The sequence below is a fragment of the Carassius gibelio genome, chromosome A14, assembly GCF_023724105.1.
Source record: "Carassius gibelio isolate Cgi1373 ecotype wild population from Czech Republic chromosome A14, carGib1.2-hapl.c, whole genome shotgun sequence".
NCBI classification, from domain to species: Eukaryota; Metazoa; Chordata; class Actinopteri; order Cypriniformes; family Cyprinidae; genus Carassius; species Carassius gibelio.
Window position 1 is genome coordinate 14,979,146 of NC_068384.1, and position 17,754 is coordinate 14,996,899.

General features: G+C 34.0%; 1 protein-coding gene and 1 long non-coding RNA gene across 3 annotated transcripts in view; one reads left to right on the plus strand and one right to left on the minus strand.

Annotated features, from left to right (window-relative positions):
- The window catches only part of LOC128027608 (ubiquitin-conjugating enzyme E2 D2), a 33,647-nt gene extending 22,552 nt beyond the window's left edge, over positions 1-11,095 (minus strand). Inside the window, exons 1-8 of one of the 2 annotated variants that reach the window (XM_052615374.1) lie at positions 10,738-11,058; positions 6,386-6,449; positions 6,263-6,294; positions 6,042-6,119; positions 5,279-5,384; positions 5,092-5,185; positions 2,477-2,509; positions 39-88 (exon numbers count right to left, since the gene is read on the minus strand). In XM_052615374.1, the coding sequence (XP_052471334.1) occupies positions 39-88; positions 2,477-2,509; positions 5,092-5,185; positions 5,279-5,384; positions 6,042-6,119; positions 6,263-6,294; positions 6,386-6,449; positions 10,738-10,761 (481 nt within the window). In that variant the 5' untranslated portion in view covers positions 10,762-11,058. Of the gene's footprint in view, positions 1-38; positions 89-1,631; positions 2,510-5,091; positions 5,186-5,278; positions 5,385-6,041; positions 6,120-6,262; positions 6,295-6,385; positions 6,450-10,737 lie in introns of those variants that run through there. The other variant, XM_052615373.1, reaches the window with a different exon arrangement.
- Positions 8,471-16,065, plus strand: LOC128027609 (uncharacterized). The gene is made up of 3 exons (XR_008186770.1): positions 8,471-8,591; positions 14,869-15,019; positions 15,410-16,065. It is a non-coding gene; the product is annotated as an uncharacterized LOC128027609 (long non-coding RNA).
- Positions 16,066-17,754: the final 1,689 nt, after the last annotated feature.

The window sequence follows — 17,754 nt, forward strand, 5'->3', positions numbered from 1 at the left end:
AAGACATCAAGTATGGCTGGATCTATGAGGCTGCTTACCTTTCCTGATTGATATCCGATGCTCAGAATCAACATCAAACAGCTGAGGTCTGGGATTCAGGATCAAGTTTTCTTATTCGTTACAGCTTATTTCTTCATTTTGCGCTGAAGTTAGGTTAACTACTGTAGGCTGATAGAAAGTCAGTTCAAGGCAGGTTCCTTATTCAGGGTGACTGTTGCGTCTGGTAGACATGGATATGCAGAAGGCCCACTGAGGTTAAAAGGCAGATCGATAGATGGATCAATCGATTTGAATCGCCTGTCGCGAATGGTCAGAGTAAATCATGTCGAGATCTACGCGATCGTTTGAATAGTAGCTCGACTTCCTTACTGGAAATTCCCTGTGACGTAACTTTGGGGGGAGACATGTCTTGCTTTCAAAAACGTCCTCTTGCGCCCACGCGTGGACACCGGTGTGAGCACCCAGTACTATATGTGAATATGAAAACAAAAAAACTAAAATGGTTTACGGGTCTCTCAGGCTGCTTTGCTAGCTGCCGGTTTTTATAGAGGACAGGGTAGGAGACTCTTTAAACCATCTAAGATCAGCAAACAAACAAGTAAATTAATACATTTTTAGCAGCAGACGAGTAAATATTACACTGGTGGACAGTAACTGATTATACGTGATCTGGAACGAGTATTACTATCAGACTATCAGATTCCTACTTAAAATTATATTATTTTATATTTTAAAATACTCACAATCAGATTAGAGTTACTTTTTAGATTACATGTTATTCACACAATGACAGATCGAATTGTTCATAATTCATAGATTTTCCCCAATTAATCTTTCTGTCTTTTCAAAGCATACTGCTTTAAAAACGGGTCAATTTTCCACAAGTCAATAATTTAACAACACATCTGCATGTTCTTAATAGTCCCATCTTTTTATTTGTATTTACTTTATTTTACAAATATTTATTTTAGTTTAACATTTTTATGATTTAATTCATTATTTGCTTTATTAATTTACAAACCCATTGCGTTGCTTCTCACACCCTGGTTTGGGGTCTAATGCACTGCAAAATACTTGTTTTTCTTTGTATTTTATATATAAACAAGCGCATATATGTGTACTGCCATCATGCATTCTAGTATAAAGGTATACTGGAAACAATTTTATTTTCACCACTTTTGGACCTGACCGCGTGTCTGTGAGACTCAAACCAAATATTAACAAGATTTAAAATAGCTTAAACATAAGAATGAATGCATCAAATGAACCTTTTTTTTTAATTAGGCGATTAAAAAACTCAAATTCTTATTGAATATGGGCACTCCTCTACATCTGTCCACATATACATCAATGTCAATGGTAGTGAGTGGGTCTAAGCTGCTATTCACCTAACAAATGCGAGTTCCAGTCCAGCAGCTGTTGAGAGATCTGAGAGATCTAGAAACATGGGCTGAACAACTAGTGTCAAATTCTGTCCATTCACCTAATGATATTGTACCAGATTAATGTCTCAGACATTAAATACAAAGAACTGAATCAAGTACAGTTGTGATGACAATCAAGGCTCTCAAAGCAAAAGCAACAACAACAAAAAAAACTCTCTCAATGTTACTGCAGAAGGAAACTTCAAATGATAGTTTAGCAACTTTATTGAGCAAACAAAATTAACAGCTAGTAGAGCTATTAGTTGATCGTTCATCCATTGAGAGCTTCCAATCACATACATTCAGTGCAACGAGAGAACAGTGTTTAGGAGGATAGACAAACTAATAGCTCCCCATTCTAAAAACATCAAAAAGAGGAGAGAAAAGGAGTAACAAAATAAGTTCTCAGACTCTGAAAGTGGACATGTATTCACTTAACATTGTCTGCAGATATTCATTTTTGGCAGACCACAGACCAATTACCTTAATTGTTCCATTAACATGCAAAATATATTTTTCTTAACTGCTGATACAATGACATGACTGATTTGGTAACAAACAGTCAGTAATAAGCAATAATATATTTCACAGACCATAGTTCTCATTGCTATTGGAAAAGCATATAAAACATGAAGGCTAACCGAGCAACAGCTTGACTTCTCCTGGTACTCTGGCACCTTCAGAATCGTTGTTTCTTTTTCTTAAATAGCACCTCTAGCCAGTGGCATGAGTCAGAAGCATTCGATGAGTTTGCCTTAGATGTTGTTTTTTCTTTTCCTTTTCTTATCTCAATAAAAAAAAAACGTCTGAGCTCGTAGTTAAAACATGCTTCTTTGACGCGAGCATTTTTCTGAACATAAAGTTTGTGATCTTTGCAATGTTGTGGTCTCTTTTACAGCATTTGAATGAAGGTCGAAGGGGGTCGAAATAACCAAGCAGAACTGATATGGTCTGAATACACGGGGAGCTGTCAATTCATTTAGGGGAAGAAAACAAAAATTCCAGCTATACTGCAGACTGGTCTGATGTTCTTCAGGTATCACATGGCATACTTTTGAGTCCATTCCCGAGCTATTCTGTTGTACCTGTACAAGAGAAAGAGAAAGAAAGAGAAATGAAGTGTGGCTCTGGTACAAAAACGCTGTTGCAGAGGCAGTGTCACACATGCTGGGTAAGCGGACCATCTGCCAACTTGGCTCACACTGAGTGCAGAAACGACTCAAGGTCAAACAGTAGCATCCTCTTCACTTCTACACTGCAACTCCAAACATTCCTTCTGTTGTTTACCTTGGTGCTAGTAAACGCCTGAAATGTTTACCTCAACTAAACCTCCTGTCATTAATCCTATGATAAAGCTAAATGTGTCCCCGACTGAGGATTTACATAGTCAAATTAAAATTGTCAAGTCTTGCACATAATCAACGGATTATCATCTGATAGTCGAATCGTGTGTGGGGTTTCTTACACAGCACACCGAAACAACTCTAATAAAGCCATAAAAACTGCCTGCCAGGTGATAATGAAAGGCAATGTGGATAAACGTTCATTAAAACGATTCCTCATAACATTTTAAAACCACAATGTAGAGAACATCACACAAAGATATAGAAGAAAATGTATAAAACATTTTGGAATCGCACTGCAGACAAGATTTGCATTTCACACATTGGCAAATCCAATGAAATAATTACAGTGCAACATCGAGGCACTGAAAAACAATCAAGAATTAATTTATAGAATTAAATTAGAACATAATATACCTTTCTAAATACAAAAAATAAAAGGGGGGGGGGTCAATCAAGTCACAAATGTGTAGAAAATGTTGAAGTGCAAGGGAACATATATTGAAAACACAAGCCATGAAGAGTTAAATTAGACAACCCTGAGTGATCAATAAATAAAATGAAAATAAAGAAATCTTATCCCTGTCATTGTTAAAGATCCCGGCTGCCAAGATGCTCTTTTGTTGGTCATGGATAATGGAAAGTGAAACTCAAATCTGTCACAGGGGTGGTTGGATTTATTTGCGCACGTTAAAGATATTAAACGTTTTTTTCTTTTCACATTTGTATTTACAGCATTATCATAATAGGTTGTTTATTGGCTTTTTAGGGGGAAAAAACGATAGTTCTATGTGAAATCTGACATTGTGCACCCCCATATAACAGAAATGGCATGATGCTAGTTTTATAAAACCTCTGCGAGGACTGTGAGATTGTAGTCCAATCAGGCTCCTCCTAACAAAGCATTGATTATTTGACTATTTGGGGTCACCCCTCTATAAAAAAAAAAAATTAATACAAAAAAAAAAACATATATGGGCCACAACTGGCTGGCATGAGTGTGAGCCACTTTTTTTTTTTTTTTTTTTCATACACAGGATTTCAATAGAATTTTTAAAGTGGTCTTTTCCAGTCATGGAAATGAATTGAACTATAAGCCATATATATATTTATATATAGATATATAATTTATTTTTTATTTTTTTTATTATTATTACTAGCGCTGGGCAAGTTATCGCATTAACGCATTAATGACAAATAGATTGTTTTATATTTAATTTCATTACATTAATGTTCTAAGTTGAGATTTAGGCTACAAGAAATATTTTAACTGTTACTATGTAAAATGAACGCTGCTGTAAAAAGCACCTTATTTGTTTAAAGTGTTTGTAAACCAAATGTTACTACACTTTTGTCCATATAGCAGTAGGCCTATTTTTAAATGAAACAAAAAAAAGCGCACAATACACTACTTTTGAATGCATTATTCATTTTTGTGCATAAGCATGCAATTAATCGCATACAATAATGCGATTAATTGCGATAAAAAGGTTTAATCGTTGCCCAGCACTAATTACAATTTAAAATAACTGATTTCTAATTAATTTATTTTAACATTTTATTTATTGACAGCCAAGCTGAATTTTCAACAGCCATTACTCCAGTCTTCCAGTCTACTCCAGAGTCACATGACCCTTCAGAAATCATTTTAATATGCTAATTTGCTGCTCAAGAAACATTTCTTATTATTATCAATGTTGAAAACAGTTGTGCTGATAAATATTTTTGTGGAAACTGAGGTAGATTTCTTTCAACATTCTATAACGAAATGATTTGAAATACAATTTTCTGTAAATGTAAATGTACCATCACTTTTGATCAATTTAATGAAACTTTGCTGAATAGAAGTATTGAAAAAAATCTTAATGAACCCAAATTTCTAAATGCTAGTGTTTGTCTACTATGTAATACGATTTTCAAAAGCTGCATCCAGTTATGAAGGCCATCAGTAATACTGGCACATCCAGTAGTACGAACGCTAACTAGTGACCAGCAGTGCTGCAAATTTGGTTACGTCCAGAGATTAGTAAGCCCTTTTCATGCTCGCACAATTACACTCTTCCATAATGCCTTGCTCACCTTAACCCCTATAACATGGCATATTTCTCTGTCCATTCCCTGGCTAGTTTATTATACCTGCGAGGAGACACCAAACTAGCAATTTTCACACTACCTAAAAGGTATCTCTATTATACAAACCAGCTATAATACAATAAACTTGGATTAAAACAGTAAAAATATATTTTATTAAAATAAGCTTATTATTTTTTAATATATAATTTTAAACATTTTATTTATGAGGCTTCAGACACAAATATACTTACTTTTCATTGTCTGTTTTATAGATACGTGCTATCTCTGGCACTAATGGATCATCTGGGTTTGGATCACATAACAGTGAACAGATGGACAATAGAACTGCAACAGAAAGAAGAGAGAGGTTGATAATATAGATAGTATCAGTGGCTACTCTATTAAAGGTACTCTATTAAAGTCAAAGCTTTTGCTCACCTTTTGAGATTGTTAACGCAGGAGACCACTGTGACCTTAGAATATCCAAACAGATGCTGCCATTACTGTTAATATTTGGGTGATAAATTCTTGTGGTGAATGCAACCTACAAATTAGAGGGTGAAATAGAGAATAAGACCACATACATTTCAAACTTACCATTGAAATTTTACTGTACATCCTCAGAATGTTCCAATGTTTCCTCTAAGCTCAAAAATGAGTTGGGAAAACCATTTGATTCAATTCTAGTTAATACAAAATACCGTAATTGCAATGCTCAGGCAAATTGCTCTAGAGTTGGTGTCACTACAGAGTTAAAACCGGTGAATGCGGTTTACAGGTTTCATAGAAAGAGACGGATGTGCGCCAAATGAGTCGCAGTAATTGTTGCAGACGAAATAGCTCAACACAAGAACCAGCACAAACGCAATGACATGTGAAAGTAAACATCATTGTGTTTTAAAGAAGAGATGTGGAAACAGCGGATGATGGGCACAGAATAGTAACAAAACTCATTTACAGTCGCACACAGTTGTAGTAGTGTGCAAACTCTACTAGGGATGTTCAGATAACTGAAATATACGCCTAATAGAGAAAGGTTTTGCTCACTAAGAAAAAAAAGGTAATATTGGTGGTGTCTGACTATAGTGTGTGCTAAAAAGCTGCTGGAAAAGCTAAATATCATGAAACAATCTAAAAAAAAAACCCTGCTCTTTACAGCCAGCTTAACCTGTAGGTTGTTTTGACAGTTAATCATTCTTGCCTTAGGTGGTTTGAAAGGGTAGTCTGTAGGAAAATGAATGGTCAAGAAAAACACACCCCCTTGATATGGACTGTCATTCTGTAAGGAAATAAAGACCAAACAACAGAGCAAAGTTACTTGATAGTGAATGCAGTGGTAAAATAATGCAGATATCACATGCAAATAAATGTCACAATTCATTATTAATATGCATATGCAAATAAGAACATATATCCACTTACAGGTCCCATAATTGTTGCTTGCCAGTGAAACACTGTAAATAAAGAATACAAAATGTCTCATTAAGGTGAGCTCAGTGTCATGCTCTGAGGCAGGTAAAGAAAACAAAGAGCAAAATAACTCACAGTCATCTCCAACCGGTCCTGCTGAGCACTGTGCTGGAGGGTCCCGGCCCAGATCAGTCAGTTCCTAAAGAGAGAGAGAGAGAGATGTCTCAGTACTGCACAGAAACATAAACAAATGAAAATTGGGAATCCAATCAACTATGCCGTCTTTTATCCATCCATACAGCTCCTATACATTTCATTCCTAAGGTCAAAATGAAAAACTTTTTGCACTATAACATGTTATGCTGTAAAACTATTTTAAAGAGATAGTTCTCGCAAAAATGAAAATTCATCATTTACTTCCTCTGCTGACAGTAGACAATGACTTTTTCCCCCATATTAAAGAAGTCTCCTGTCAACTGTTTGATTACCAACATTCTACAAAATATCTTCTTTTGCATTCAACAGATTAAACTCATACATGTTTGAATAGTAATTATATATATATATATATATATATATATATATATATATATATATATATATATATATATATATATATATATATATATATATATATATATATATATATATATATATATATATATAAATAAATAAAACAGGCCTCTATTCAAGACACAGTACAAACATTCAGTCATCAAGGTGGGTATCTACATAGTGCAACAACTGTTTCATAAAGTTAAGTAGAGAATGATTAATTAAAAAATGTAAGTTGTCAGTGAACCACAGCTCTGTGTATTAAATGTTGCTCCATCTGAAAGCAGGTGATACTCTAGATTTATTACTAACCACAGATCCGGCTTTCCTGAAGAGATCCCCATTACAATCACATACAATATATCATGCAGCCCTAATTTGTACCATACTTTGATTGATAGACGTTTAATTTTGCTGGTGGAGCAAATTTGACTCCAAGTACATTATCAGTCATTGTGTCATTTAACTGGTTCTATTAAAATCCAGATTTAGACACTTAAGCAGCTGAAATCGAAGATGTCTCTGTAGGAAATAGATATGATGAGCCCTTTCATTTTAATCCAGATTTCACACTGATGTATTCCTCTCCCAGACAGATAACACAATTTATGAACCGTCACAACTTGATGGCTCTTCTGTCCCAGAGGCCCAACCTGTTGATCCTGGAGAACAATCAAAGCGGAGACTCATGTCATGTGTCATCAGGGTGAGATGGGAACAATTTCACTCACTCTCACCCTCACTGATGTGAATACTGACAGTTTTCTCCACTCTAGAAAAACCACAGGCAGGAAATGACAGTAGTCATCTTCTTAATGCAATTTTAAGAAGAACATCAACAGAGGTTGATTTAGTAAAATGTTCTTTTGGTTTCCTCAGTCACCTAAAAGCCACAAACACCAGGAAAGGATCAGTTTTGATTTTGGTGTCAGAATGTCAGAAACAAATCGGTACAATTTGTACCTAGTTTACAGATGTTATGAACAATCAATAATTCCTTTAATTTAATGTACATGACAGGTCATTTTAAAGTCAAACCAATTGAAGTTATTGTGCTAAATCAGCCAAACAACAGCCAAACGATACAATGTGTTGATTATTGGAGCCTCCAAGAGCTTGTCTGAAAGCTAGTTCAAGTTGCCCATATAAATGTCTGGACTGTAGTTAGATGTAAGATTGAAAGTTTTGGAAAACAAAACTCAAGTCCACAATCTCTCAGCAAATCATTATTTTATTTTTTTCTAAAATAACATTCAATATTTTTCTAGCAAGATTTTACTTGTTCTACAGTTGTCATCACTGCTCATAGTCAAAACCAAAAACTGAAAAAAGTAGTAATGTTGGACAAAGCCTTGGTTGATGCGACCAGAGAGACAAGGAGCTTTAACTAATATTCACTTTTCTGTTTATTGGATCTTTAATATAAAATCTAGTGATAAATATAACTCATGGAGTGTTTCAAAAGGGTTTCTCAAAAAAAAGAATGTAAAGGTAACTTATTTAATATGCATAAACCAGTTTTCTGATCTCTAGCCACACCAAGGCATTAAGACAAAGAAGTAACTGCCATTCTGGAGCTTTAGGTCTCTCTTTATGGGAAAATACAGTGACTATATAAACCACTTCTGAGAAAATAGCACATTTCTGAGAATTCATGTATGCAAAGTGCAGACAACCTTCTGGTGGCGCTTGCCTGTGCGTGTAAGCATGAGCAGACAGGAAATAGAGGTCAGAGGTTTCTTTGATGATGAGGGTGTCTAAGGTGGAAACATCAAAACAAACACAGGTAGACCTTTTAGTTCCTAATATTGTTGCACTTGTCTGAATAAAAAACCATTTGAGACTGCAAATTTATATTCTTAATAGCTGAATCGAATTTGTTTCATGATTAACAAATTTTGCAACATCTATACGGTTACCGAACTGAATCAAAACTGAACTGACTCGAGCTGAAGAACAACAATATTGTCTTCTGTAGAGCTAAATTAACCTTGTTTCAGAATTGATGAACTTCACGCAGTTATTGAACTGAACTGAAACAACACTGAACTGCTTGAGCTGATTAATGACTTGTTAGAGCTGATTTGGATTTGCCTCATATTTTGATTGCATTATTGATTTTGATACATAAAGGTGACTTATGAGAACATAAACCTGAGGGATTATTAAAATTTAACCACAGATATATATATATATACATATATTTTTTTATAAAAATACTGATTACTTTCCTCCAACAGCCAAATGAATTTTTCTTTTTGACACATTAGACTGCAAAAATTACACCAATAAAATCTAACATTTATTTAAATCTAATTTAATAAATTATGAATACCTGAAAAAAAATATATTATTGATTATTGGTCTCGTTCTAGTTTTAAGAAAACTAAATGTGAATGCTTCTGGCAAAGCTCAACAGAAATGACATAATTTAGCCGTGTAACGTGAAAAATCTGTATGAAAAAGTGAGATCCGCTTTGATCTCTGAGCTACTAATGAGGAACTAACCAAACCAAAGTAGGAACTCAACACTGTCACAATCCACACGAGAAAAACAACAAGCTTGGAGAGTTAAATCAAGGCCATTCTTAACTGGTAAATAATATTTGAGCTAATTATTATATTGCAGACAAATCAATTTAAAAACAACACGCAAACAACCAAATTACAAGTGTCTCAAGAAGTAGGGTTCTTTTAATTATCTGTCATCCTCAATCAAAGCAGCATGGATGATGTATGTGAAGGTAACCCTTTGCGAGAATCAATGTATGACACCAATATAGGACAGTGTGAACATCAGCACTACCAGTGGCAGCTATTTTTACGCCTGCATATTTCAGATGAGGGTGTCCGGAATAAACCAGCCCTGCCATCACTTAAGAGATACATGGCTGGTATTTTCAACCAGACATCTGTGTGGCACCCACTTGGCATTTGCTGTCTTAAAATTTTCTCAGCTGAAGTTTTGTTTCTGCCATACTTCACATATCCCTATTAAACAAGCCAAAGCCCTGAAAACTGCTTGATACGGGAGTAACAAGCCACAGAATGTGGGACCAACTAAGTATTTGGCTTTCAGCGCACAAACAATCTGCTGTGTCAATCTTACTCACAGAAGCTCTCAAAGTCAGCGAAAAAGGGAAAAATCATCATGTCGCCAAGTTCAGCAACTATTGTGCAACTACTTAACACTGGTATGAGCCGGATACTTCTAACTGGAGTATTGAGCACTCGTAGCTTTCCAGGAAGAACTTACAGCAATGACGCAAAGTTTGTGCATTTACCAAAATGAAAGAATGTCACTAATACAAAGGATAACAACAGTAAACCATAAGACCAATAAGAAGCCAGCGTTAACCAGTTAAGGCAAATCTTGTCTCAACCAGTAATGTCTGTGACAGAGATGATTCAGAAATAGTATTCTTCTGATTCCACATCACCAGAAATCACATAAGGTTCTGTTTAACTATGTGACTCACAGATGAAACACATCCACATAAAATCCTCCTTATCCACCTTAGTATTTCCACCTTTTTACTAGAAGACATGTTGTAAATAGTAATTTTAGATTTAAATGATAAAACTACGTATGTAGCAGCCGATATTATGGGTGTTACATGTAGATAAATAGATTGATACAAACAATGATAGAGATAGATAGATAGATAGATAGATAGATAGATAGATAGATAATGTCATTATTTGGCATTTTAAGGAAACAATAATACAACAAACAACATTAAAATAAATAAATACCAACAAAAACTATGAATATTATTATTATAAAACAAAAACAGCCAAGCTTCACAACAAGCCTGCTATCTTCTTAGCATTTGCTAACGTCTAACATTATATATTTTACATACCACGCAAAAACCCAAATGGTTTTGGTAGTGAATGTAAAACAATTAACATAAAATATTATATTTTACCTTGTGAATTCGTTTTAATGCCATTTTGTGTGTGTAATGGGCTCCTGAGGCCGAGGAAACAGATTGATCCGGCTAGCTGCGGTTAGCTGTGCTCGCTAGCCAGACACTGAACATCCACCACAAATCCGACGAGACCGACACGGAAACGAACAAAACAAGCCGTTAAAATGGACAGACAAAATCCCAGCTGACAGATAATAAACTTGACGAGAGTTAATGTTATATTGAATACGAACGGGATGGCCTGCGTTTCAACACTGGACACTTGTATAGGTATTTGTGTGTCTCCTCCTCCTCTTCTCTCTCTCTCTCTCTCTCTCTCTCTCTCTCTCTCTCTCTCTCTCTCTCTCTCTCTCTCTCTCTTTACAAAATGTCCTCTTTCTTACTCCCTCCTGACGTCTATGCACAGCATCCGTTTTCGGGGAATGCTGGAAACGATGATGACTAACAGAGAGGAAAAGACATTACGAATCAGTATTAAAAAATATGAGGATATTTTTAATTAATAAAAAATATAATAATAACAATAATATTTAATATATATATATATATATATATATATATATATATATATATATATATATATATATATATATATAATTTAGCCATTGTTACACCGCGGGAACAATTTCACTTTAGGAATTTAAATTTATTTTAACCTTAATGCTGTGCTGTAAGTCTTCTGAGCTATAAAAAAAATAACACTTTTCTTAAAGGAATAGTTCACCCCTAAATTAAAATTAAGATTTTTTACTTACCCTCAGGCCATCTAAGATGTAAATGAGCTTGTTTCTTCATTGAAACTAATTTGGATAAATTTAGCATTACATCACTTGCTCATCAGTGGATCCTCTGCAGTGAATGGGTGCCGTCAGAATGAGAGTCCAAATCTATATAATTATATAGACCAGTGGTACAAAAAGCTGATGAAAACATCACAATAATACACAAGTTATGTCTTGTAAAGTGAAAAGATGTGTGTTTGTAAGAAATTAATCTATTATAACTTCAATATTTAACTTCAAACCATTTCTACCAACTAAAATACAGTTCCTCTATTCATTGCTTTCTCCAGTAAAAAACAAAAACAAAAAAAATAAACTCATCTGAATCAGGAGAGAAATATACACAGATCAACCACCTTTCACAAATGAAAACAGTTCTAAACAAATATTTGTATAAGATGTGTAAGGACAACAGAGGATGGACTTTTTCAATGCAAGTGTTATTATGGATTAGTTTTTTGGCGGAAGTTACAGTTTAAAGTTAAAAGTTTGTGTCTTACAAAAATGCAGCTTTAAACGTTACAAGACATTAATTGATGGACTTAATTGTGATGTTTTTATCAGCTGTTTGGACTTTCATTCTGATGGCACCCATTCACTGCAGAGGATCTCTGTGAGCAAGTGATGTAATGAACATTTCTCCAAACCTGTTCAGATAAAGAAACAAACTCAGTACTGTTCCTTTAATGCCAGTTGAACTATAACATCCTTCTCTTCTGTTCTCTTTGGGTTTAAATTAAAATTGCATTAATCTTGATTCGTGATTTTAAGCATTTTGCATGCTTTCGTCATACATAATATCAAAATAATTTTTATTATCAGTGGAAATTGACTTTATTTGCTTGAAATACCATAGGAATTACTACCGTACATACAGTACTAGTCTAGCTATATTATGAATCCTTTAGGGGTAAAGAAATTGAAAGTACTGCCTCAATGACAATCTTGCACACCTAAAGGTTTTGCATTTATTTGGGATAAATATGCAGTGTGCCTCATAAATGAGTACACCCCCTCTGAAACTAACCAAATTCAGCAATTACTCTTTACTTAAAAGACATGTTAGGGTTCTTTCGAGATATAGTGTTCCAGCAACACTGCTTGATCAATTACCAAAGAAGCATGTCAAAATTATTCAGGAAAATACAATGTTCTTATCATAGTGATAAAATGTTGTGATGCAAAAATGAGTAAAAGTTACTTTAAAAACTTCTGGTGTAAGTTTAAGGCATTTGTTCAACAGGTAAGTATGAATAGCCCATGAATCATTATCAGACTTTTTGAGACTTCTTAACAAAAAAGAGGACAGTGCTACTAGAGGAATCCCAAATCTTTGTTTCAAGTGTGAAAATATAGCAAAAGTAACAGAAATTCAACCCAGTGCCAAGAATTGTCAGAACACAATACTTAAAATTATGAAGGACATACTAAATAAAATATTATAGATTAGTTGAAGGCTGTACTCATTTCTGCAATCCTCCATTTAAACAAAATTGGCTAATTTACTTATTTTACAATTATGAATGACATATATTTACTAAGTTTAATACATTTCAATTTTGCCATTTTCAACGTATTGTATTAGTGATCATTAAAAAAATATGTTTTTTTGTAATTAATCAGAGTGTACTGTATACTGTGCACTGTATGACTAAATAAATAAATATCTAAATATAAACTTGAGTTATCAGACTCAGATCCTCAAAGTCAAAGTCCTCTGAAGGGACAGTCTGTAGGGCATCTGTAGATTTATGTGCCGATTATAAAATCGAAGGCTGGAGGAAGGAGGTGTTGGGTCAGATCAAACCTATATTCAGACCTGTCATAGATGTTTTGGTCTAAAAACTTTGGTTTAATTTCTTTTGTACCAAGAAAATGTTTTATTTCTTATTTGTAGAGTTTGTTGTGTATTGTAGTGTATTACATGATTGCTGTCAATGCTGTCTTTTTAGTTTTAAATCAGAGAATAATTTTTCACTGAAATAAAAGAGATTTTGCCGTTTATGTTCATATATATTTAAATATTTACTGTTTGAGGTTATTTTTTGTTAATCAAGTCATTTGTTTGATTTACTTTTAGGCCAAGCAACAACAAAAAATATATATATATTTTACGTTTGCAGCAGAAAAAAAAAAAAAGATTTTGGCTGTAGTAAACATTTTTACACAGCTTGTTAAAGTAAGAATACAAGATGAACACTTAGCAAGATAGAAGGAAAAATGGATGGGGCAAATACGGTCAAATCTGCCAGAAAGTTGTCAATGGGAAGAAGGTTTACCCATCCAACATGACAATGACCCAAAGCACACAGCAGAACTGAGCACATAGTGGTTGAAGGAGAAAAAGATGAATGTCCTTGCATGGCCTAGTCAGAGCCTAGACTTAAAGCCCATTGAAAATCTGTGGAATCATTCCAAAGATTTCCAATGGGCTTTAAGTCTAGGCTGACAGTCACCATCAAATTGAAATGAACTTGAGCAGTTCTGCAAAGAAGAGTGGGGAAATATTACAAAGTCTAGATGTGCAAAGTTAGTAAAGAAATATCCAAGCAGACAAAAGGCTGTAATTAAAGCAAAAAGAGGGTTAATAACAAAATACTGACACAAAAGGGTGGTCCTTTTTCCAGCTCAGTGATTCTGTTTATTTTTTTACTTTTTGTATATCTGTTGGCGTTGTATCTTTCACTTGGATGTTGTAAGTTGCACTCAGTTAATACAGCTGGATAAAACAAAAACCGCATCCGTCTTCATTTGTATAATGCTTTGAATGTTTTGAAAGGCTTTACCACTGTCTTCATCTGTAAGTCACTTTGGATAAAAGCGTCTGCTAAATGAATAAATGTAAATGTAAATGTACCATGCAGCTAAACCAGTTTGGATTCCCTTGTGACCCTGTCTGTAAAAAAACATTTGTTTTTACTTTCTAATTTTGCTTCTTTTTATCTCACCCAGGGTGCAAACTACCGTCTGTATCAAACATGTGTATGTACTGTGAATGCACACCTGCCTGGAAGTTTCTAGTATGCTTAGTGCGACCTTGGTTAGCAGGATCAGATGTGTTTAATTGGGGATGGAGCTCAATTCTGCAGGACAGTGGCCCTTTAGGAGCAGGATTTGACACCCCAGCCATATATCAACACACACAGCCAAAATATCATTAGGTTAAACTGTGACTAAATTACATTATGTGATTTATGGGCAGTTTACTTAAGTTTATTTTGGTATATTAAATTGTCTAATGACCCATAATATCTGTTGCACAAAGCTGATTGGATGCTAGCAAGATGCTTGTATATTTACATTATGCGTAGTACATCTGTGTAACTTTTTCTTTCATGTATTTCAGGTTAGATTCATCACCTTTCATAGCGGCAGAAGACTGCCTAGACTTTACTACAACATATTTTACTGGTTACAGGCACATTTCTCCATCGTAGGGCTTCTGTTGATGATGAGACACAGGAAAACCAATGATGTCTCCCAGTTGCTGGTTCCAGGTTTGAATGCACATTTTTGAATGAACTATTTCTGTAGAAATGTATGTTATATATTTGTATGAATAGAAGATATATTTTGAGCAGACTTTGAGATTTCTTTTTAACAGATTAGTTAGTTGAAGCACAAACAGAAAATGATGTAGAATTTTATTCTTTTTTAAACGTCTATGATAAGTTCATGTATTTCATACAAAGAAAGTAACATTTTAAAAGTAAAATATTGGTAAGCTAACAGTTGTAGTACAGTATTAAATAGAAATACAGCATATTGCATAATGATGCTAATATTATGATAACATCATCAGAGCACAGAAATTAGTAATATACATTATATGAAATATGAAATACATTACTTGATGTTCTTTTTTTTTTTATCTTGTTGGCAACTAGGTGGAAATGACTTCTTGAATCTGACGGAATGACCTGTGGGTTGATAAAATCACTTCATTTAACCTGGAGAACTGCAACTGTGAACAAAAATTAAGATGTATTAAGTGTATGTGTGTGCGCGTGTGTGTTTTCAAGTTTTAAGATCATTTTCAGTTCCAACATTACAATATTAGGCCTCATTAAAAATGTAAATGTGTTTTTATATTTTCCCCCTGAATGTTTTAATTAACATAATTTAACATGCATAGTTAAAGATTTGCGTACTTCATTGTAATGCAATCTTTTTTTGAGTTGTAGCAAAATGATGGCCCGATGTGTATTTGAAAGGACGATCTAAGGAATTCTAATGGTGTTCTCAGTTTAACAGTGAGGTCGTTGTACTTGTCCCTAATTTAAGGTCATTCACAGACCTGCAGGCCATTGTTGGAACACTAGATGGAGCTCCTTACCTTGCAAACAATAGTATGATCCCGTTAACGTTCAGCTGTTCTATTGCCTATATTTATTTACTGTTCAGTACACTTTACAATATTCATTTAAACTTCGCGATGATTCTGTTTGCTCAAATTATCATTATAATATAATTTCTGATGTCTAGTAGAGACTATGAGCACTCAGCCTATTTCTAAACAGTTAGGATAACAGACAGTCTCTTGTGCTTTTATGAATGACCACATCTGATTTTGTACTGCGATCATTTAAGACATATTTCCCGTTGTGCTACACTTTGTGGTATCTTTATTTAATTTATGACCCATATAAAGTGCTTGTGCAAGCCCCTAATCTCAGATCTGAGAAAATACCATTAGCTAATTTATATTTGAACTCTTGAGGTCCTAATTTAATATCAATCAATCATTTCACATACAATGGATCTGTGATTCAAAAGATTGCAGGAGACCACCTATTGACATGAAATAGATAATGAGAGATAGGGACTTTCTCTTGAGCTTTTGCAGAACACCATCAAGATGCTCTAATCAAATTCATGAATTTTTGATATGATGAATTTCCTGGCAAGAAACATTTATTTATTTATTTATTTTATTTTTATTTATTTTTATTTTTTGATGGCCACTAGGTGGAAACAACCGCTTGAATCTGACAGAAATGATTGATATTGTAACTTATTACATGGAAAATGTGTGCAAAGACAAGATATATTAAGTACGTGTGTGTGTGTGTGTGTGTGTGTGTGTGTGTGTGTGTGTGTGTGTGTGCGTTTCCCCGTTTTTTTTATTTTATTAACTTTTTATCTATAATAAATAAATAAAATACACCCATCTTTTTTTTTTTCTAAATATGTCCAGGAATATTTTATAATTTGTGCGAGTATATAGCTACAAGAGTTTGTAGATGTGTTATGTTGGATTTGCGTATAATAGCCTATTCAATAGCAAAACACATTCTTACCTGTGCTCTTAAAATCATGCTTTACAATTTAACAGCGTTTCTCTCCGCGGAATACAAAATATTATAGGACTAAAAGAGTAAAAAAAAATCTCCATGAACAACAACCGAAAGTAACTGACCGATGCGGCATTAGATCTTTTTCTGTTTTAAACATCGCAGAAAATGACATCACGGGAGATCATGAGACACTGAAGTGAGTCTTTATATATGTCCTTGTCCTGTGTATAACATATTGTGTTAGTTTGGAAGTAACATGTTGTAGCTGCTATGCTTTGGGTATTGACCCTTCAGCCTCCTCTAAAATATAGAATAGAAAATATTGTATAAGTTATATGGACGTAAATATAGTCTATATGTTTTAGTTTTGGCATGTTTCACAACGTAACAAGTTTGTGATAACTCCGAATGACCGCCAGCCTCCTCTCAAATAAAGAATAGAAAAGAATATTGTATTATTGGACTGGGGTCATCATCCGTTTGAACCAGTTTAGGGCAGACAGGGATCGTGTTGTTTTGGACCTGTCTTTTATAAACGAGTATTTTGTCTTTGATTGTGAAGTGTAGCATAAGCAAGATTTTCGTGTCATCAAGAGTTTTCAAACTGTATAAGCAAGAATGATTTGTGAGGATGCTTTAGTAAAAAATTATAATAAATATATATATTTACAAACATAGGCCCACATAATTATTAAACAAATAAAATAATATTAATAATGATGTGTGAAATTAAGAATCTGAAGGAAAAACCTCTAATAGAAAACACAGATGACTGCTTTGTTGTTACGACGAGGGGAGATTGTTTGCTTTAGTCGATTTTCTCTTTCTTTTTTTCTTTTTTAAGATGAAATTTAGTTATATTTTAATTATTGAATCTAAAGGGGTCGTTTTCCGACTATGAGCTCTATAATTATCTGTAATAACTATTTAATCAG